A 16,526-nucleotide genomic window follows, 5' to 3' on the forward strand; every position below is an offset into this window, starting at 1 on the left:
CTGATGAGAGTACAGAAAAGTGCATCGGCCGCATGATATTTATAGATAGCTGTTTTTCTTTTTCTATGGTGCCGGCCATTTCGCGTTTTCGCCCTTCATATTCTATAGGGCGAAAACGCGAAATCGCGAAGTCGAAAACGCGAAAACGCGAAATAAGTATCTAGTGTGTGCTTTGTTTAAAATCCATTTGATGATTATATTTTTAAACCCAAATCCTAGATTTTATGAACATTTGATATGTAGGAGACATTATTGGACGAAAAATAAAATGAACTATACGAGTCAATGAGGAATTTGGAATTTTGTTGTTTGTCTTAATGATCATGGAAGGCGAAATATACATATTTATTTAGTTGGGGTTAATATGGGTTTAACAAAGTGCATAGTAGGTTTTTTTCACTGGAACCTGTTTTACGTAGCTGTTCTGAACCATTTTCTAAGACATATGCATAACGATAATCTTTTCTAAGACATATACATAACGATAATCTTTTCTAAGACATATACATAACGATAATCTTTTCTTAGACATATACATAACTATAATATTGGAAAAGATATCCACATCGAAACTATCTTAGAAGTATCTTAGCTTGGATATCATAACCGTTGTCACAAAATCAGTGAATAAATTCTAAAAATTGTAAACAGAAGCTTTCTTCTATTGTGTCACCCTTGTGTTTGCACGGATAGTCTCAAAACACACTTTATAAATGGTCCTTTTCTTGATCTGATATCGTGCGCGATTTAGAGAAAATGCGAATTACTATTCACTAAAAGACAAAATACGTTAAATATGGAAGGTTATCAGAGAATAATAATATTATTTTTTCAATTGAAGGCGTTGAGTTTCTCCTCATTCGCATTTTAAAATTCAAATTGTCAGAAAATACCACTGCAATTATATAATACACATTTGGTCTATATCTGTTTCAATAACATAAAGTTTAGCAGTGTCAGACTTTTCTGGTTCCGCCTTACATCCTATCCACAATTTCACATATGACTCCAATGATAAACTCCATGGATACTTTATCCCAAGTTTTATAGTATTAATATGGCATATAATATCACCATCATGGTCAAGGATATGCAAAGTATGATTGCCACAGTCTGAAATGATAACACGACCCAAGCTATCACATACAACATCTCTTGGATCGAAGGTCGATTTTTGATCCATAGATGAGGTTCCATTGTACGTGAACCTCAAACTTCCAGACTGATCTAGCATTACCAGACGGCCGGTAAACGCTCCAGACTTGTCAACAACGCAAACATCTGAATTTGTGTTTTCACAGAGTTTGTACGGATACGTAAAAAGTCTTTTTGTTCCTGCAAATTGATATTCAGATTTTATATTCTTATCTGATGAATATCGAACTACTTTTCTTTGACTGTCGACTTTGAAACTATAACGATGTCCTTCAACCATGGACACCAAAATGTCCTTGTTTCCATTGATGTGAATTCCAGTTGGGTATAGAGGAGACACATCTAGAAATGTTTGAGAAGAACCATCAATTGTTGACACTGTTTGAATAATAGGGTCATCTGGACAAGTGACGAGAATGTTGTCAGCTGCTAAATGTGCCATATCATCTGCAGTAACATTCAATTCGCTTACCTTCTGTAAATCGTCGTTATGATGCACAAGCATAATGGTGTCACCACTAGAGCTTCCAGTCCAAGAATATCCACCACTAAGCTGACACACGGAGGAAATAAACCGATAATCAGTATCTAAGACGCCAGCTACTGATGTTTCCACCTTAACACCATTAGTGGTTTCACTAACCGTATCGCCACCATTCATATTCAATGAAAATGAAACGACACCTAGACAAATGTCTGCGTCAAGGTCACTCTTTTCAAAAGATGGCGATTCAATTGCAGGGACTCCTTTTGAGACATCTATCTTATCCAGTTTCTCTTTTGTTGAGTTGGCGGATCGAATAACTCCAATTCGTTCACAAGAAGAAAGAGATTTGTAAATGATCTGCTGACAGTCTTTTAATTCCGTTTTGATTAGATTCAGATCCATTTCTGTTTCATTGAGTATTTTTTCAGAAGTATTAAAATGATCGTCTAAGTCATTCAAGATACAATCTCTTCTTTTTTCTAACACTTTCTTTTGTACTTCTGTTAGTTGAATAATTCTCTCTTTCAAGAATTCAATTTCAGATTTCTTATGTCTTTTTTTAAACTTGGTTCGTTTAATGTGCAATGAAATTTCCTTTAGTGAATCGTTTTCTATTCCTGCAAGTCTCATTTCTAGTTCTTCTACCTTAACGTTATAAACCGAGTCTATCTGTTGAAATAAATGTCCAGAATGGGTAATGGCAATGCATTCCGAACAAACTAAACTTTCACAGTTTTGACAATACATGATAACATCACTTTTTTCATGATCCGTACATTTAATGAACTTAGTAAATGGTAGAGCATCTCGATTACCATAAATCTGAATAATTTTATGTGACTTCGTAGCTTTTCCTTTCGAGTGAACTTTCCGACAATTTTCACATAGAAATTCTTGACACTCTAGACACCGGGAATGTACACTGACACTTGTTTCACATAGATTGCATACTGGAGGACATTCTATTAAAGATGAAATGCACCTGTACGACTTTGCCATCGTTCAATTTGTTGATGAATGATTGTGAAAAGTGAAAACAGGGAAGATATTTTTGAATATATATATGAAGGATGCTGATTTCCTGTTGTAAGAAATAGATTCATGTTTAAAAATACCGAGAATTACTTCCTTTATTGCTTTCAATTAATTGGATCACCAAAGTAATTATGACAATACTTATACGTCACATTGATATTTTGTAAAAAAAAATCGTATAAGAAGAATTTCCGACTAGGAATTTCTTTTTTTATTCTTTAATTCCAATTCATCACACTTTGATTGATAACGTTTGAATTTGTCAGTTTATTTGGACTTCCCCTTTTTGAATTACCTGGGAGTTCGGTATTTATGTTATACTTTTTTATATTTTGTGAAGCAACGCCAATGAAGCAGCTTCTTCAAGTTACTTCGTCGTTTATTGAGTGTGAAAGAGCTTTTCGCAAAAGTATAATGTATAAATAAAGGCAGTAATATACCTCTGTTTAATAGTCATCGATTTAACTGAAACAAATCCGTGTTACAAACAAAAACAGAGAGAAACACATCAACAATGGAACACTAGAAATACTGAACTGCTACACAAAAAAACAACACGCAAGCATACATAGAAACGGACTTTTTTTCATAACAAATGCTATATTCCTGATTTAGCGTTTCCTGTTTACAAAACTTTGAATTTATTGAAAAACTAAGGATTTTCCTATCCCAGGAATAGATTACCTTAGCCGTGTTTGGCACAACTTTTTGGAATTTTGGACCCTCAATGCTCTTCAACTTCGTACTTATTTGGCTTTATAAATATTTTGATATGAGCGTTACTGATGAGTCTTATGTAGACGAAACGCGAGTCTGGCGTACTAAATTATAATCCTGGTACCTTTGATAACTATTAGTACAGAACATTTAAAGTATAATTGTAGTTTCAACCTTGTTTAATGGCTAGCAAAACCTCCTGCTTATATGGCAATGTTAAAAATAATGCTTAATTGACAACATTATGTGACAGGAATACAGTACAAAAAAACCGCTAGAAAAGTCACAGAGACAGTACAGAGAAATACATATATACATAAATAATTGGCCTAAATTCTCATAATCCTTGGTTTGTTTATTCTACATTTAAAACCGTTGCCCAAATCACTTCCATTCAAATAGTTAGAATTTTCTGCAAAAATACAAAAACAACTCTATCAATAGATTTTTCTTTCTCTCATTAATTTATACACATCATCATGAAGGTTCTACTTTCAATTTTTCAAATACATACCAAAGAGTGAGAATAGAAACACATCATCAAGGCAATGTACCGTCATCTCAAATAGACATTCATATGATTATATCTTCAAAACGAAAACATTTTAAAACGTTGAACATAACAACTCATCAGACAAAACAATATGGTGTTTTCAACCGATATGCAACGAGAAATTATAGATTTCAGTGCTGCAAATTATCAACAAGAGAACTGCAATCCGTTGTCTTTCTGTGATGCATTTTACTATTAACATTAGACAAATAGACTAAAGATCATTGGGTCATTACAACAAATTTTGCCATTTTCCTGGCAGCAAGACAGGATGTTGGAAGCAGTTGCAGGAGTTAACTACTCGATCATTGTTTAAATAAATGATTGTGGTTCCTTTAGGTTTACTTTCAATTCAAAATAAAAAGGAACTTGTAAAATGGTACATACAGTAGAAGAAAAGTGTGCCAACCACTTCAATTTTACAAGCAAAGTTTTAATCGTATTGACATATTTCATGTCAAAAATTAACATTCAGTTGAACAAACGTTAACAGTGTAAATTGAAATATAAATGAACAATTTTGACATAGTAAATATTCACGAATATCTTGAGCGAAAATGAATATAATTGAAATGGTAACTTTCTTTTAGATTGCTTCTTATTTTATATTCGAAGCGCTTGTACACACTCCTCTATATCTGATATCATATTCGGAGCGTTTTTCCAGGTACTCCTATGATCTAATATTCGGATCATCTGTTCACGTATTTCTATTCACATTTTATATTCAGATCGTCTGTACAAGTATTTATATATCACATTTTATGATCTGGCCTCATAATGTGACGGACTGGGTAAATTTCCTAAATTTTGCGATAAATAAGGATGTCGTGTGGTTACAATTCCAGTTTTGCGTCTTTTCAAACAAAACGAAACTTTTTGAACAATTTTCTAATATAACATGCCATTTCTTTCATTGAAAGAATAATGGTCCACGTAAAGTAGACGAGAACATGGATACTTGATTGGAATCTAAATAATTGTATTGGTCCTTCTTACAGCTGACATCAAAGTTGACATCCTCAAGTATTGTCACTATATCGTACCTGCAATGCAACAAAAAATATAAATGTACAGTCTATGTACATGTCTTATTTACATCTATGACACTATTTTTTAAGTTTATATTCTTTATTTGTGTGTATACCTTTCTCAAAATAAAATATAGCTATCTAGTGTAATGAACGAACTTTTTGAAAAAAGCTACTTTTATGTATCCTTGTCATTTTATTTAGTTTCTTTTGTTACCTATTCTGACATCGGACTCGGACTTCTTTTGAACTGAGTGTGCGTATTGTTGTGTGTTTTGTTTTTTGTTTTTTTGCGCCTGACCAAGTCAGGAGCCTCTTGCCTTTGTTAGTCTTGTATGATTTTTAATTTTAGTTTCTTTTATTTATTTCGGAGTTTAGTATGACGTCCATTATCACTAAACTGGTATACATTTTTGTTTAGAGGCCAGCTGAAGCATGTCTCCGGGTGCGTGCTTTTCTGGTTGCGTTGAAGACCCACTGGTGGCCTTCGGCTGTTATCTGCTCTGTGGTCGGGTTGTTGTCTCTTTGACACATTCCCCATTTCCATTATCAATTATACTTGTACGAAAAAAATCTAAATGCGGAGAAAGAGCATAACCTTTGTGCCAGACTTCTTTTTAAACAAGTTGTAAAATAGTTTTGTGAGTTTAAGTTGCTATGAGATATGTTCTGATGAATGTTTGCGATAATTCCCTCTGTTTATTGTTAGTAGAATACAATGAAACGTTATGTTAAATTTGAATAGAAATGTGGCATAATCTGGTTAGTTTGTGAATAAAAGAACAATATAACTCTTGTCTATTATGTAATTTCAAACTGAGAACGACTCCACTTACTGTTTAGAATTTTCTTTAAGGTTTTCGTATAATGCATTGAGATACCAAGAACCTGTCTGTTCATGTCTGTAACTTAAGTATCCAGGCAAGGTCGAATACCCGACAAGAAAATCAACGTCGTTTATCAGAAATCTTGATTTCTCTAATTCACCTGGTTTTGGCTTGGCATCTGTAGGTACCATACTTTCAGATCTAAAAGTCTGATCTGGAATAATCAAACATAAATATGGAGTTCCATGAAATGAAATGTTATGACCTATGTCTAGAATTGAATGTACTTGTCAGGATACATATAAAGTTCACGGAATGTATGAACAAATGTATATAATCTTAAACCATTCATAATTCTCATAAGGGTATTTTTACATGTATTTGTGTCGAAGAAATTAGGTAGTTTTGATTGCTATTCATTGAGTTTGCATATTTTGTTTTAGTGAGTTTATTGGAAATATTTTATATAGTTTTATTACAGGTATCGTTGCATCTTGACTGTTGCATGCTTTTCCCCCTGGCTAATAACTAGTATCACTAACAATACATTATACGTAAATCTTACTTGACACGCATATCAATTCAACACATCATGCAGCAGTCAAATAAATATAAACAATGCTATATTTCAATATTTTTGCAATGCAGTCAATATCGATCAACTAACCTTCTTCCTCTGCCTGACACGACTGCAGGAAAAATAGTTTTGGTTTTCCAGTTAAACTTGGACATTTTCCACTTCGAAACCGACGTATTTGCTTGTTAAGTATCACCCGCAGACCATCACACCCGTATACTTGATTAACATTTCCATGACTGGATATAATACACATAAAACTGTCAAATTTCCTGTGGTCTGTTTCAGTCATTAATTTTATTTCCCACTCCATTTCCCAATGTTTAAGATTATCTCTTCTTGTAACTAAGTACCCCATTCCTAATAACAGTTCCTCCATTTTATCTGCAATGTATTAAATAAAATTGAGAATTGAAATGGGGAATATGTCAAAGAGACAACAACCCAAATCATGTGTTCAACTGTTTTTAAGCAAAATATTCCTACTTTCATTCCCCACATTTAAAATACCCCACAACTTATGCTACTCTTTTGTTTGTTGTAAAAAGTAAAATCACAAAAATACTGAACTCCGAGGAAAATTCAAAACTGAAAATCCTGACTTGGTACAGGCATTTTCAAATGTAGAAAATGATGGATTGAACCTGGTTTTATAGCGCTTCAAACCTCTCACTTATACGTCTAGTCTAGTTATACGTTTAAGAAAAGCATGTGTTCTACAGCTTTACTAAAGGTTATGATTATTTAGGCAAAAGATTCCTACTTTTTTATTTCTCCGCATTAAAAAAAACCCACACTGCTACTACTTTCTTGTCCCTTGTAAAGTTACGATCTGGTCAATGATATTTTTCTTGGAAGATGACCATACGGTCATTGAAATACCATGCAGAGGCATTCAGTGTTATATTATATTTATCTATAATACACGAATTTTAACAAAGCAGCTAGTATAGTTGTAGTTTTTTTTATTAATCCGAAATATAATTTGGAAATAGTTCCAATGTTTTATTGAAATGACAAAAACATTTCAAAAACTTAAAGGGGCACGATATATATAAAAAAAACAAAGTATGATTTTTTTTAGATCAATCATTAATCAAATTGGAATAATGAAATAATAATTTGCTTTTAGCAATCAATTTCCTTTAATTTTGTTGAAATAAGCGATTTAACATAATTTTTGACTGATTCACTTGCAAGTGAAAGGAGGGACAAAAGATACCAAAGGGACAGTCAAACTCATAAATCTAAAACAAACTGACAACGCCATGGCTAAAAATGAAAAAGACAAACAGAAAAACAATAGTATACATGACACAACATAGAAAACTAAAGAATAAACAACACGAACCCCACCAAAAACTAGGGGTGATCTCAGGTGCTCCGGAAGGGTAAGCAGATCCTGCTCCACATGTGGCACCCGTCGTGTTGTTTATGTGATTACAAATCCGGTAAATAGTCTAATTCGGTAGGTCACATTCATGAAAGGGAAGGGGATTGTAGTTACGACGTAAGGAACATATCCGATATCATTTGTGAAACGGTTATTTCATAACGGTCAACCAACTCGTGATGGCGTCCGTAAAATTTACGAAGGGATGATTTCAACTTCACCATTAGGAACTCTTGGTTTAATAGCTTCCTTGTGAGCAGTAACCCTCTATCAAGAAAATCATGATAGGAAATGCAAGCACGGGAATATCGTATCAATTGGGAGATATATACCCCGTATGCAGGTGCTGCTGGAATGTTGCTACTTAGAAATGGAAAGTTCACAATTGGAAAGCTGAAATCATCTCTTTTGTCGTAAAGTTTAGTTTTCAATCGACCCTCATTGTCAATTTCTAGATGTAAGTCAAGATATGAAAACGTCATCATCTTTCTAACCGGTATTCATGTGAACTTCAAGTTAACCCCTAGCTAGAGATTGACAACGCATGCATTGTACGTGTACTGGTTATTTAAAGAAAAAGAATGTCAACAATGAAAGTGAAACTACGGTAAATCATTTGATTACTAATTCGATGCACATAAAATCATTCTTATATGGTTAAAAACAATGAGAAACATCTATTTTTAATCTATAAAATAAAATCAAACAGACCTATAAAATGCAATTGCACGTGTTGGTTTAATCTATTCGTATCTTTATTTTTGTTTACATCGCTTATATGGTCATCTGAGGTCAAATCGATAGTTAATTAGATGGCGTCTGGACTAAAATACACACGAAACGAACCTATATATTATCTACCCCATGCTCTGTAAACTGTTTATTTTAGACTTTTGATAGTTTGGATAAATGTTTTACATTGTTATAAACCAAATATGAGAATTTGAGTCAAATCGGTTACAATGAATTTGACAGCTAGTGCCCCTTTAAATGACTCCTTTATGTTTTCAATATGATGACTTCTTATTCGCGAAATAAAATGCTACAAAAACATTGTATAAATGCACCAAGAAAGCTTAGCATTTCGCCTTGATGGTAAAATGCGTTAACATTGGAAAGAAACATTATACCGATAAACTTGGCTTTTAACTTTAATACAACTTTAATCTCCGCTAAATGTTAAAAAATATGTTTGAACTTAGAACCGATCTTTACCCGGTAACAACATATTCATACATATTATCAAACATTTAATTTAATGTTTTGCTTTGTTTTCATGGTAGCACGATAATGTATTCACATTCCTGAAATCTTCTCGTTATTATCATTATACCTGCATCAATTTCTGCTCCTGGTCTATCCTTGAAATCATAGCTCCATGGATCTCCGGGAACTTGATAAAACTCATAGTTTGTCAAAATTAGTGCATGACCTAAAATATTTTGCAACGAATGATTTTACCATTTTTAAAGTACATTGAATGCAAACAGTCCAAGCTCTTTGAAATTGTACAGTTGCTTTTGTTTTGTCCTTTATTCTGAAGCAAGCTAATTGAAAATTTGAAAATTGAAAAATGTTTTTTTTTCTTTATATCAGTTTTAGAGCGAATAGCAGGTGTGACTATACACGATAAAGTTACATTAACACATTAAGCGGTAATCACAAATTACAAGAACAGTTCCCCTATTTCTGATTTTTTTTTCTACTGAAAAGAATGTGATTGTCTCGACAGGTGTAATTGTATCTTGAACAAGGACGGGTTTTTGATGAACATGCGTTAAGAAAGCATAGTTTAAATACAGACAATTTTTACCTCTAGATTTTGAATCCATTCGATAATGAAATCCCTCATTATAATCCTGAAATTGTCTTACAAATAGTTCTATCTCCGTTCTAGAGTAGTTTCCAGTTTCCAGATTTTGTACTTTTTGAAGCAACTGTGATAAAAATTCTACCAGCGCACTGTAATTCCGATCACCTCTCATTTCCTCTATTTCGTCTAACAGTACCTGCAGTTCAGGTAGAGGTATTGTTGTTACTCCTGCGGGATATTCAATTATCTGAGGACGTACTGGATTATTTCGCCTTTCAAGCTGTTTCTTTTTCTTTTTATCCTTGTCTACAACAACGCAAGATTGAATAAACCAATAACATCCCCCATAATTTTACCAGACTTTGAAAATATTTTCATTAATATTTAGATATGAGACAATGCAATACCCTAAATGAAACTTACTTTAAGATGTTTGATGTAAGATGAAGATGGTAGTATATTTTATGATAAGGCCTTGTTTTATAATGTAAAAATGTTTGCTACGTCAAAATAACATCACAACTGACATTTTTGTCCAGTCTGAGATGATATATTTTCCGATTCATTATCAATAGAACTAACAAAATAATGCTTGAATAGAAGAACCACATGCATTTCTTTTATTATCAAGTGACATATGAGGGCTCTTATTATACTACCTCCTACTTTGATTTTAAAACTCAGTAAACATTTAGATTGCAGATATTTTAGTGTAAAATAGGAGATTAACATTATAATAGATTAAAGCGGTAATCTGGCATTTCATTTATATGTTAATTTCAGAGTATTTAATTATGTCATGCGCATCAAAACCACATTCTTTTTTCGAAGTTACACATTCTTCTGAGACCATGTCCCATATTCTCTTCATTTGATATTAATATTAAAAAAATTAGAATTAACATACGTTACCTCCTGGTCCCCTTTTCCCTGTGTTTTGAGATTTCCCCGTATTCCCTGCAGTTTGACTGGACCTTCCTGTATTACTAGCAGTTTTGTCAGGTTTCCCACCAATCGTTACATTTTGACTTGACCCTTTTGTATTTTGAGCAGATTTCCCCGCATCAACAGCATTTTGATTAGACCTTCCGGTGTTTCCATAATTCTGAATAGATTTTCCGTTATTTGCAGGTTTTAGTGGATTCATTCCTTTCTTTAGATCATTTTGTTGTTTACCAGGTTTTTGTCCACTTTCTATGGATGTTTTCACAATATCAGCCGGGTTTCCTTTCATTTGACCATTTGGTTTATTTGGCTTATTGGCCGGTTTCGGCGTAATGGTTTGAGTTTTCTGTAAATTGTTTGCTTGATTTCCTAGTTTCTGCTGTCTGAGTTGATTTTTTTGTGAATTATTTTGCTGGTTTTCAGCATTTTGAGATACTTTTGGGAAAGTATTCGACTGCTTTGCTAGATTCTGCGTATTTTGTTGCACCTTACTTTGTTGATTGACTGATTTCTGTGTATTTGGTTGTGATGTCATTTTATTGCTGACCAGATTTCCGGCCTTGTCTTGGTTTTGCTGACCTTTGTTTACAGTGTTTTGCAGTTTCAATGGTGGAAGACCTTTTTGGTAGGAAGTTTGAGAATTGTTTGGTCGATTTTGTTGTTGTTGGGATTTTTGCAGGTTGGCAGGGAGCATACCACCTTTATGTCCTTGTGCTTGAATCGACTCTGTTTTTGTAGTTGATTTTTGTCCTGTCTGATTTTTTGAAACTTGTCCATCCGGTTGTGGTCTATTCAATCTTTGCTGTTGAGATTTTTTGTCAAGATCCTGACGACCTTTTAAATTATTCAACTGTGCAGCCGGCATCGATTTTACGAGGTTATTTGTTGTTGTATCCATTTGTTTGTTCTTAGAAGAAATGATCTGAGACTTCGACAAATCATTTTTTGTTTTTGATGTCTGTCCAGGCGGCACAACATTTGGAAGTCCTTGTATACTCTTCAGCTGGCCAGTCGGCATAGATTTTGATACATTATTAATTGCTTTGCCGTTCCTTCCGTCGGTTTTAGAAGGAATTACTTGAAACTTTGACATAGTGTTTGGCATTTTCGACGTCTGTCCAATATTTTGTTTTTGTCCAGGTTTCTGTTTTTCATCACCTGTTTCATAACTGCTATTTGGCATATTTCCCGACTTCCCAAGTTTCTGAACAGATTTGGAAGGTTCATTTTTACTCGATCTTTGGTGTGACTTTGATAACTGAGGTTCATTTTTACTTGGCGAAGGATTCATCTAATAAATTAAAAATAATTATAAAACACACTACAAGCAACAGTGCATTCCATTCTCAATGCTATGCATCTTTATATTTGTAACTAGACTGGTCTGGACACCAAACAGTCAGTCGAAACTAAATATTCTTGCAAATTTTCATGGTTCAATTCAACTAAAATCTTGGTTTGAAAAATATATTCCAATATTGTGTCCTATTTCTGAATTTGCTTTTATTCTAATGCTTAGAAATCGCAATTATTAAAAATAAATTTTCTTTGTCTTGTCTTTATTTGAAAAATCTTAGACACAGTTTTCTAGATTTAAGTTGACATAAACAAAGTATTTCGTAATTTCAAAATAAGATTTTTGTTTATATATTCTTTCAAATATGGTCATTTAGTAACATGCCAGTAAAGGTTTTTGAAATACTAAGGCTTTTCTACCTCAGGAATAGATTACCTTAGCTGTATTTAGCAAAAACTTTCAGGAATTTTGGTCCTCAACGCGCTTCAACTTCGTACTTTTTTTGCCTTTTTAACTTTTTGGATTCGAGCGTCACTGAAGAGTTTTTTGTAGACGAAACGCGCGTCTGGCGTATATACAAAATTTAACCCTGGTATCTATGATGAGTTTATTTACCAACCTTTCTGAATGCACCTGATCTATTAGTTACTAATTATAGTGCTTTAAAAGTTTTGAATATTTACAAACGCTTTTTGATACAACCATCCTAAATTTTCCTAAATTAAACTCTTGTGATGCTTAAATAATAAGGAATTCTTTATAATACTGTGCTGGTCTTCTTAAACTAAATATATGTTTTTTAATTTATATGCACATGCATGGCTATACAATCTGTCGATACCTTATCTTGGCATTGGACAAGGTCATGTTTTTTCTCTGACTGTTAAAAACTTCTCTACAATGAATCTATTGGATGTTGGATGTGTACTGATTGATATTTTAGTCTAAGATGCATGATTTTTTTTAACTATTTTTTATTAGCTTTGAACTTGCTGTCAATAGCTGCGAAAAACTCTCATATCTGTTCAAAGTGTCTTTTTTGTTGTGGGGATGAATAGGTTCAATGCCACGTCCACTCTGTGTTTTAGTTAGATATATTTCTTCTTTGTATTAATCGGACGAGTTTAGTCCTTTTCAACTGATTTTTTGATAAAACCGAAAATTGAAAATATGTATGCTTGTCCTGATGCTCCACAGTCCAATGTCATTATTTGGTACATAAATGATAAAATCAGGTTGTTAATTTCTCGTTTTATTGTTTTACATTTGTTATTTCGGGGCCTTTTATAGCTATCTATATGATATGGGCTTTGCATATTGTTGAAGGCTGTACAGTGACCAACAGTTGTGAATTTCTGTGTCAGTTGGTCTCGTGAAGAGAGTTTTCCATTAGAAATCATACCACATTGTACTATTTTATATTCAACTCAATTTCCTATAATTTCAATTAAGTATAATCAATCTTGGACATATGTTTTTCCTCCAAGAGGAACCAAATGAGAAAATTTTGTAGAAAACCTTCCCTTTCATCATTCTTCTAACGTCTTGATCAAATTCGATATTCAGTTACTTAAGCCACTTAAAGCTTGTATGTTGTTAGTTGCCTAGTATTCCAATACATGTTTAACACGTGTACGCCCACCTCACACTTCACATATTTTCACAATAATAAGGCTTAAAATGTTTTAAATATATTAATCCTTAAATGGTTAGCCCTCCTTCAACTAATGATTGACATTCAATAGTAAATCCAATTACATGTCTTACCATTGTTGTAGTTTTTTGTATATAATTATTACTCTTTGATGCCATTTCTTCATTCTGTATTATTCTCAAGACCTACAAAATAAAATTACCTACATTAGTATATACTGTGTCTATTTAGCGTGAACCTCAGGCTTGAGATAGGCACACACAAAATTGGCGGGTTTGGGATTGTTTGTGATTGTTCAATTCTCCAGAAACCTGTGACAATGGTACACCAGTAAATGGAATTTAGTGTGAAACGGTATTGTTTATAGTTTGGGTTGCTTATTCTTTTGTTTTTAATTATCTATCATCTTGTTATGTAAGGAGAGTTTAAATATAATGCAAAAGGGATGGGGGGGGGGGGGGGGGGCAATCGGAAATTCTGTGTTGAATTCAGATCTTTGATTCGCATCTGTTACGATCGGGGGAGGGGGAATTAGATGTATGCAAAGTGTATATATTATTGTTGATCTCTTAGTCTAGCTTTTGTGTCATTTGTTGCTGTTTCTTTGACTTTGACCTTTACCCCAGATCTCCTAATTTATGTTTATCTGAATCAAAATTTATATCTATAAGATGTAAAACAACAATTTTTTGGAACATTACCTGGCTCTTAACATTTTTCGGTCAGAATTTGATGATAGATTAGTAGCAATAGTTAATCAGTTAGTTGACTTCTGGTGTATTCGTATGGCTTTTAGTATAACACAGTATCGGTTTATTTAATGTTTATTTACTTTGTAATAGTCAAATATTTTGATTGTCAATGAGTTTCAGTGTATTCTTTTTTAATTATCGAAGTATTTTTTTTAATAAATTTTTTGTGAAAGAATAAGGAAGATATAAACTTACATGAAATTAATTCAGTATTCATAAATATCTAACATTCCATGTGAGTAAAACCAAACACATATTTCAATTATGAAATTTACAATTTAACTATTTCAAAATCGATTAAGCATGAAAACTATTTAAGAGATATGCTAATTACTTTTATTTTTGACTAATTACCATGAATGCAAACAAATACATATTTTTCATGTATGAAAATGACCTTTAACTGATATGAAAGCTTGTTGATATTACGCCTATTCTTATACAGTCTTATATTATAAACTTTCAGACTTATGTTATCAAAAGGCAATATTTTATAGAAATTTGAAAAGTAACCGTGTTTTTTGCTCAAATGGCACTCAATACTTTTAGAGGTCAACTGTATAATATGTATTCCGAAATTGATGCATGTTCCTTCAATCTGAGGCTGTCTATTATTATGTTAAGTGAAATTTGAGCCCAAAGATCAATTTAGAAAATAAAATCAGATAAATCTGGGTTTTTTTCTAGAGGGTTGGGCTTTCCTTCGGTGTCTTGCACATGCAGTACAGATGTCTAAAACTCACAGGCACTTGTTTCAGAATGTTTACCCCTATACACCTTAATATAAAACAAGGTACTTAACTCGTATTTTTGAAAGATGTCACCCGGACGCGAAATTCCTTTATATTCGATTTCTCGATTGTCAACTCCGCAAAAACTTGATATACAGTAAACTAGAATTAGTTTATCTACACAATGGTGTGTACAACGCGTCTACCTTGTTGTCGGAATCATCCGTAGCAGTCTAACCAAAGTATGTCAACCGTAGAGACAAGTGCCTGTGCTAAAACTACCAAAAATAGTGTACGGGCACAAAACTAAAGATCTTGTTCTAATACGACGAGGGTACGACTTCTCAACTGTTTTCTATGTTTTTGTTGAATATGAACTACATGAAATAGTTATTTTTGTTACCAATTGCACTGATTGTAAATATAAAAGAAAAGATGTGGTATTGTTGCCAATGAGACAACACTCAACAAGTGATCAGCTTGTTATTACTTTTTTCAGTTGCTCTTAATTTGCTGAATACTAGAATGTCGTACCACAGAGCAGGTGACCTGTCGAAAAAAAATTCAATAATATTCTATTCAGGTTTTTGGTGGAAACAACCTTCTTTAGACTTCCTTACCCATAACAGTTTTACTCTGTCCTAAGCATTTTTGTGGTTTGTGTGTTCATTTGGGATCCCCTCTACACACAATCTGCAGTGGGATACAACTACCAGCATGAAAAAGGCTCTGTCAACAATGTTAACATCATTTAATAGAACACAAACTGTATTTTGTTTAAGAGTGCCCACTTTATAGTTCACCAAGTAAGAAACAAGTTCCAAAACTTCAAATCTTAGAGACATAATTTTAAAAGATATTTTTATCTGGATTATGACAAACGAAGATTTAGGTTTTAATACAGTTTTGAATCTGAAATTAGATAAGATTTTCTAGATGAAACAGGACCAACAGAGATCCAAGTGAATGTTCATTTTAAATAGAGTTATTCCTCTTTGTACTGGCTCTTCCCTTATGTATATAATTGTTTAATTGTTTTTATAACCTATTGTGAATCAGATATGGATACTCAAAAATTCTAGAAACCAACTGTGCTCCTCTTCTTTTCGATTCTCTCTAGTCAAAAGCCTCTCTATAGTTCAGTGGTTGTCGTTGGTTTATGTTTGTCATATTAGTTATTGTTTTGTTATAAAGTTTTCTCACTTGAATTGTTTGATATTTTTCATCTTTAGATCTTTAAATATATTTTCCTAACACTTCACATTCGTTCAATCTTAACACATCACTCTTCCTTTATCATTGATTAAATATGTAATACGATAATTGGTTCTATATCATCTACATTTGTCGAAGTATATGAATACAGATAAAAATAACTACAAAATAAATGTAAAGTATACGCAATATAATGTTTTTTTTAAAAGTCTGTACAGGAAGCGATACATAATTCATTTATTGACAAAGGTATTAATATGTCTTGCTGGGATTGGTAATGGACACGACTATTAATAGATCCTCAATGCTCTTCAAGTTTGTACTTGTTTGGCTTATATAACTAT

At 32.9% G+C, this 16,526-nt stretch overlaps 2 protein-coding genes across 3 annotated transcripts; both read right to left on the bottom strand.

The window, feature by feature from the left end:
• Nucleotides 1-449: 449 nt before the first annotated feature.
• Nucleotides 450-2,708, bottom strand: LOC139513150 (E3 ubiquitin-protein ligase TRIM71-like). Its single transcript, XM_071301416.1, has one exon. The coding sequence runs from the start codon at nt 2,639-2,641 to the stop codon at nt 902-904; it is 1,740 nt and encodes a 579-aa protein (XP_071157517.1). The 5' UTR covers nt 2,642-2,708; the 3' UTR covers nt 450-901.
• Nucleotides 2,709-4,364: 1,656 nt separating this feature from the next.
• LOC139513151 (uncharacterized) lies at nt 4,365-14,535 on the bottom strand. Of its 2 annotated transcripts, XM_071301417.1 has the most exons (8): nt 14,432-14,535; nt 13,598-13,669; nt 10,501-11,824; nt 9,589-9,894; nt 9,109-9,207; nt 6,473-6,766; nt 5,815-6,019; nt 4,365-4,993 (listed from the first exon to the last, which is right to left on the bottom strand). In XM_071301417.1, the coding sequence occupies exons 2-8, from the start codon at nt 13,640-13,642 to the stop codon at nt 4,861-4,863; spliced, it is 2,406 nt and encodes an 801-aa protein (XP_071157518.1). In that variant the 5' UTR covers nt 13,643-13,669; nt 14,432-14,535; the 3' UTR covers nt 4,365-4,860. The 2 variants fall into 2 exon arrangements, with proteins under 2 accessions (XP_071157518.1, XP_071157519.1); XM_071301418.1 differs by lacking the exon at nt 14,432-14,535 and having other exon boundaries at nt 13,598-13,686.
• Between the last annotated feature and the right edge of the window lie 1,991 nt (nt 14,536-16,526).

The sequence above is a fragment of the Mytilus edulis genome, chromosome 2, assembly GCF_963676685.1.
Source record: "Mytilus edulis chromosome 2, xbMytEdul2.2, whole genome shotgun sequence".
Lineage (NCBI taxonomy): Eukaryota > Metazoa > Mollusca > Bivalvia > Mytilida > Mytilidae > Mytilus > Mytilus edulis.

Excerpts from the sequence above, each read along its gene's own strand:
- LOC139513150 (XM_071301416.1), bottom strand. The coding sequence starts at position 2,641 with ATGGCAAAGTCGTACAGGTGCATTTCATCTTTAATAGAATGTCCTCCA.
- LOC139513151 (XM_071301417.1), bottom strand. The coding sequence starts at position 13,642 with ATGGCATCAAAGAGTAATAATTATATACAAAAAACTACAACAATG. Across the intron at positions 6,020-6,472 it reads GTGTCAGGCAGAGGAAGAAG|ATCAGACTTTTAGATCTGAA; the intron begins GTTAGTTGATCG and ends TGATTATTCCAG. Across the intron at positions 4,994-5,814 it reads CTTAAAGAAAATTCTAAACA|GTACGATATAGTGACAATAC; the intron begins GTAAGTGGAGTC and ends GTTGCATTGCAG.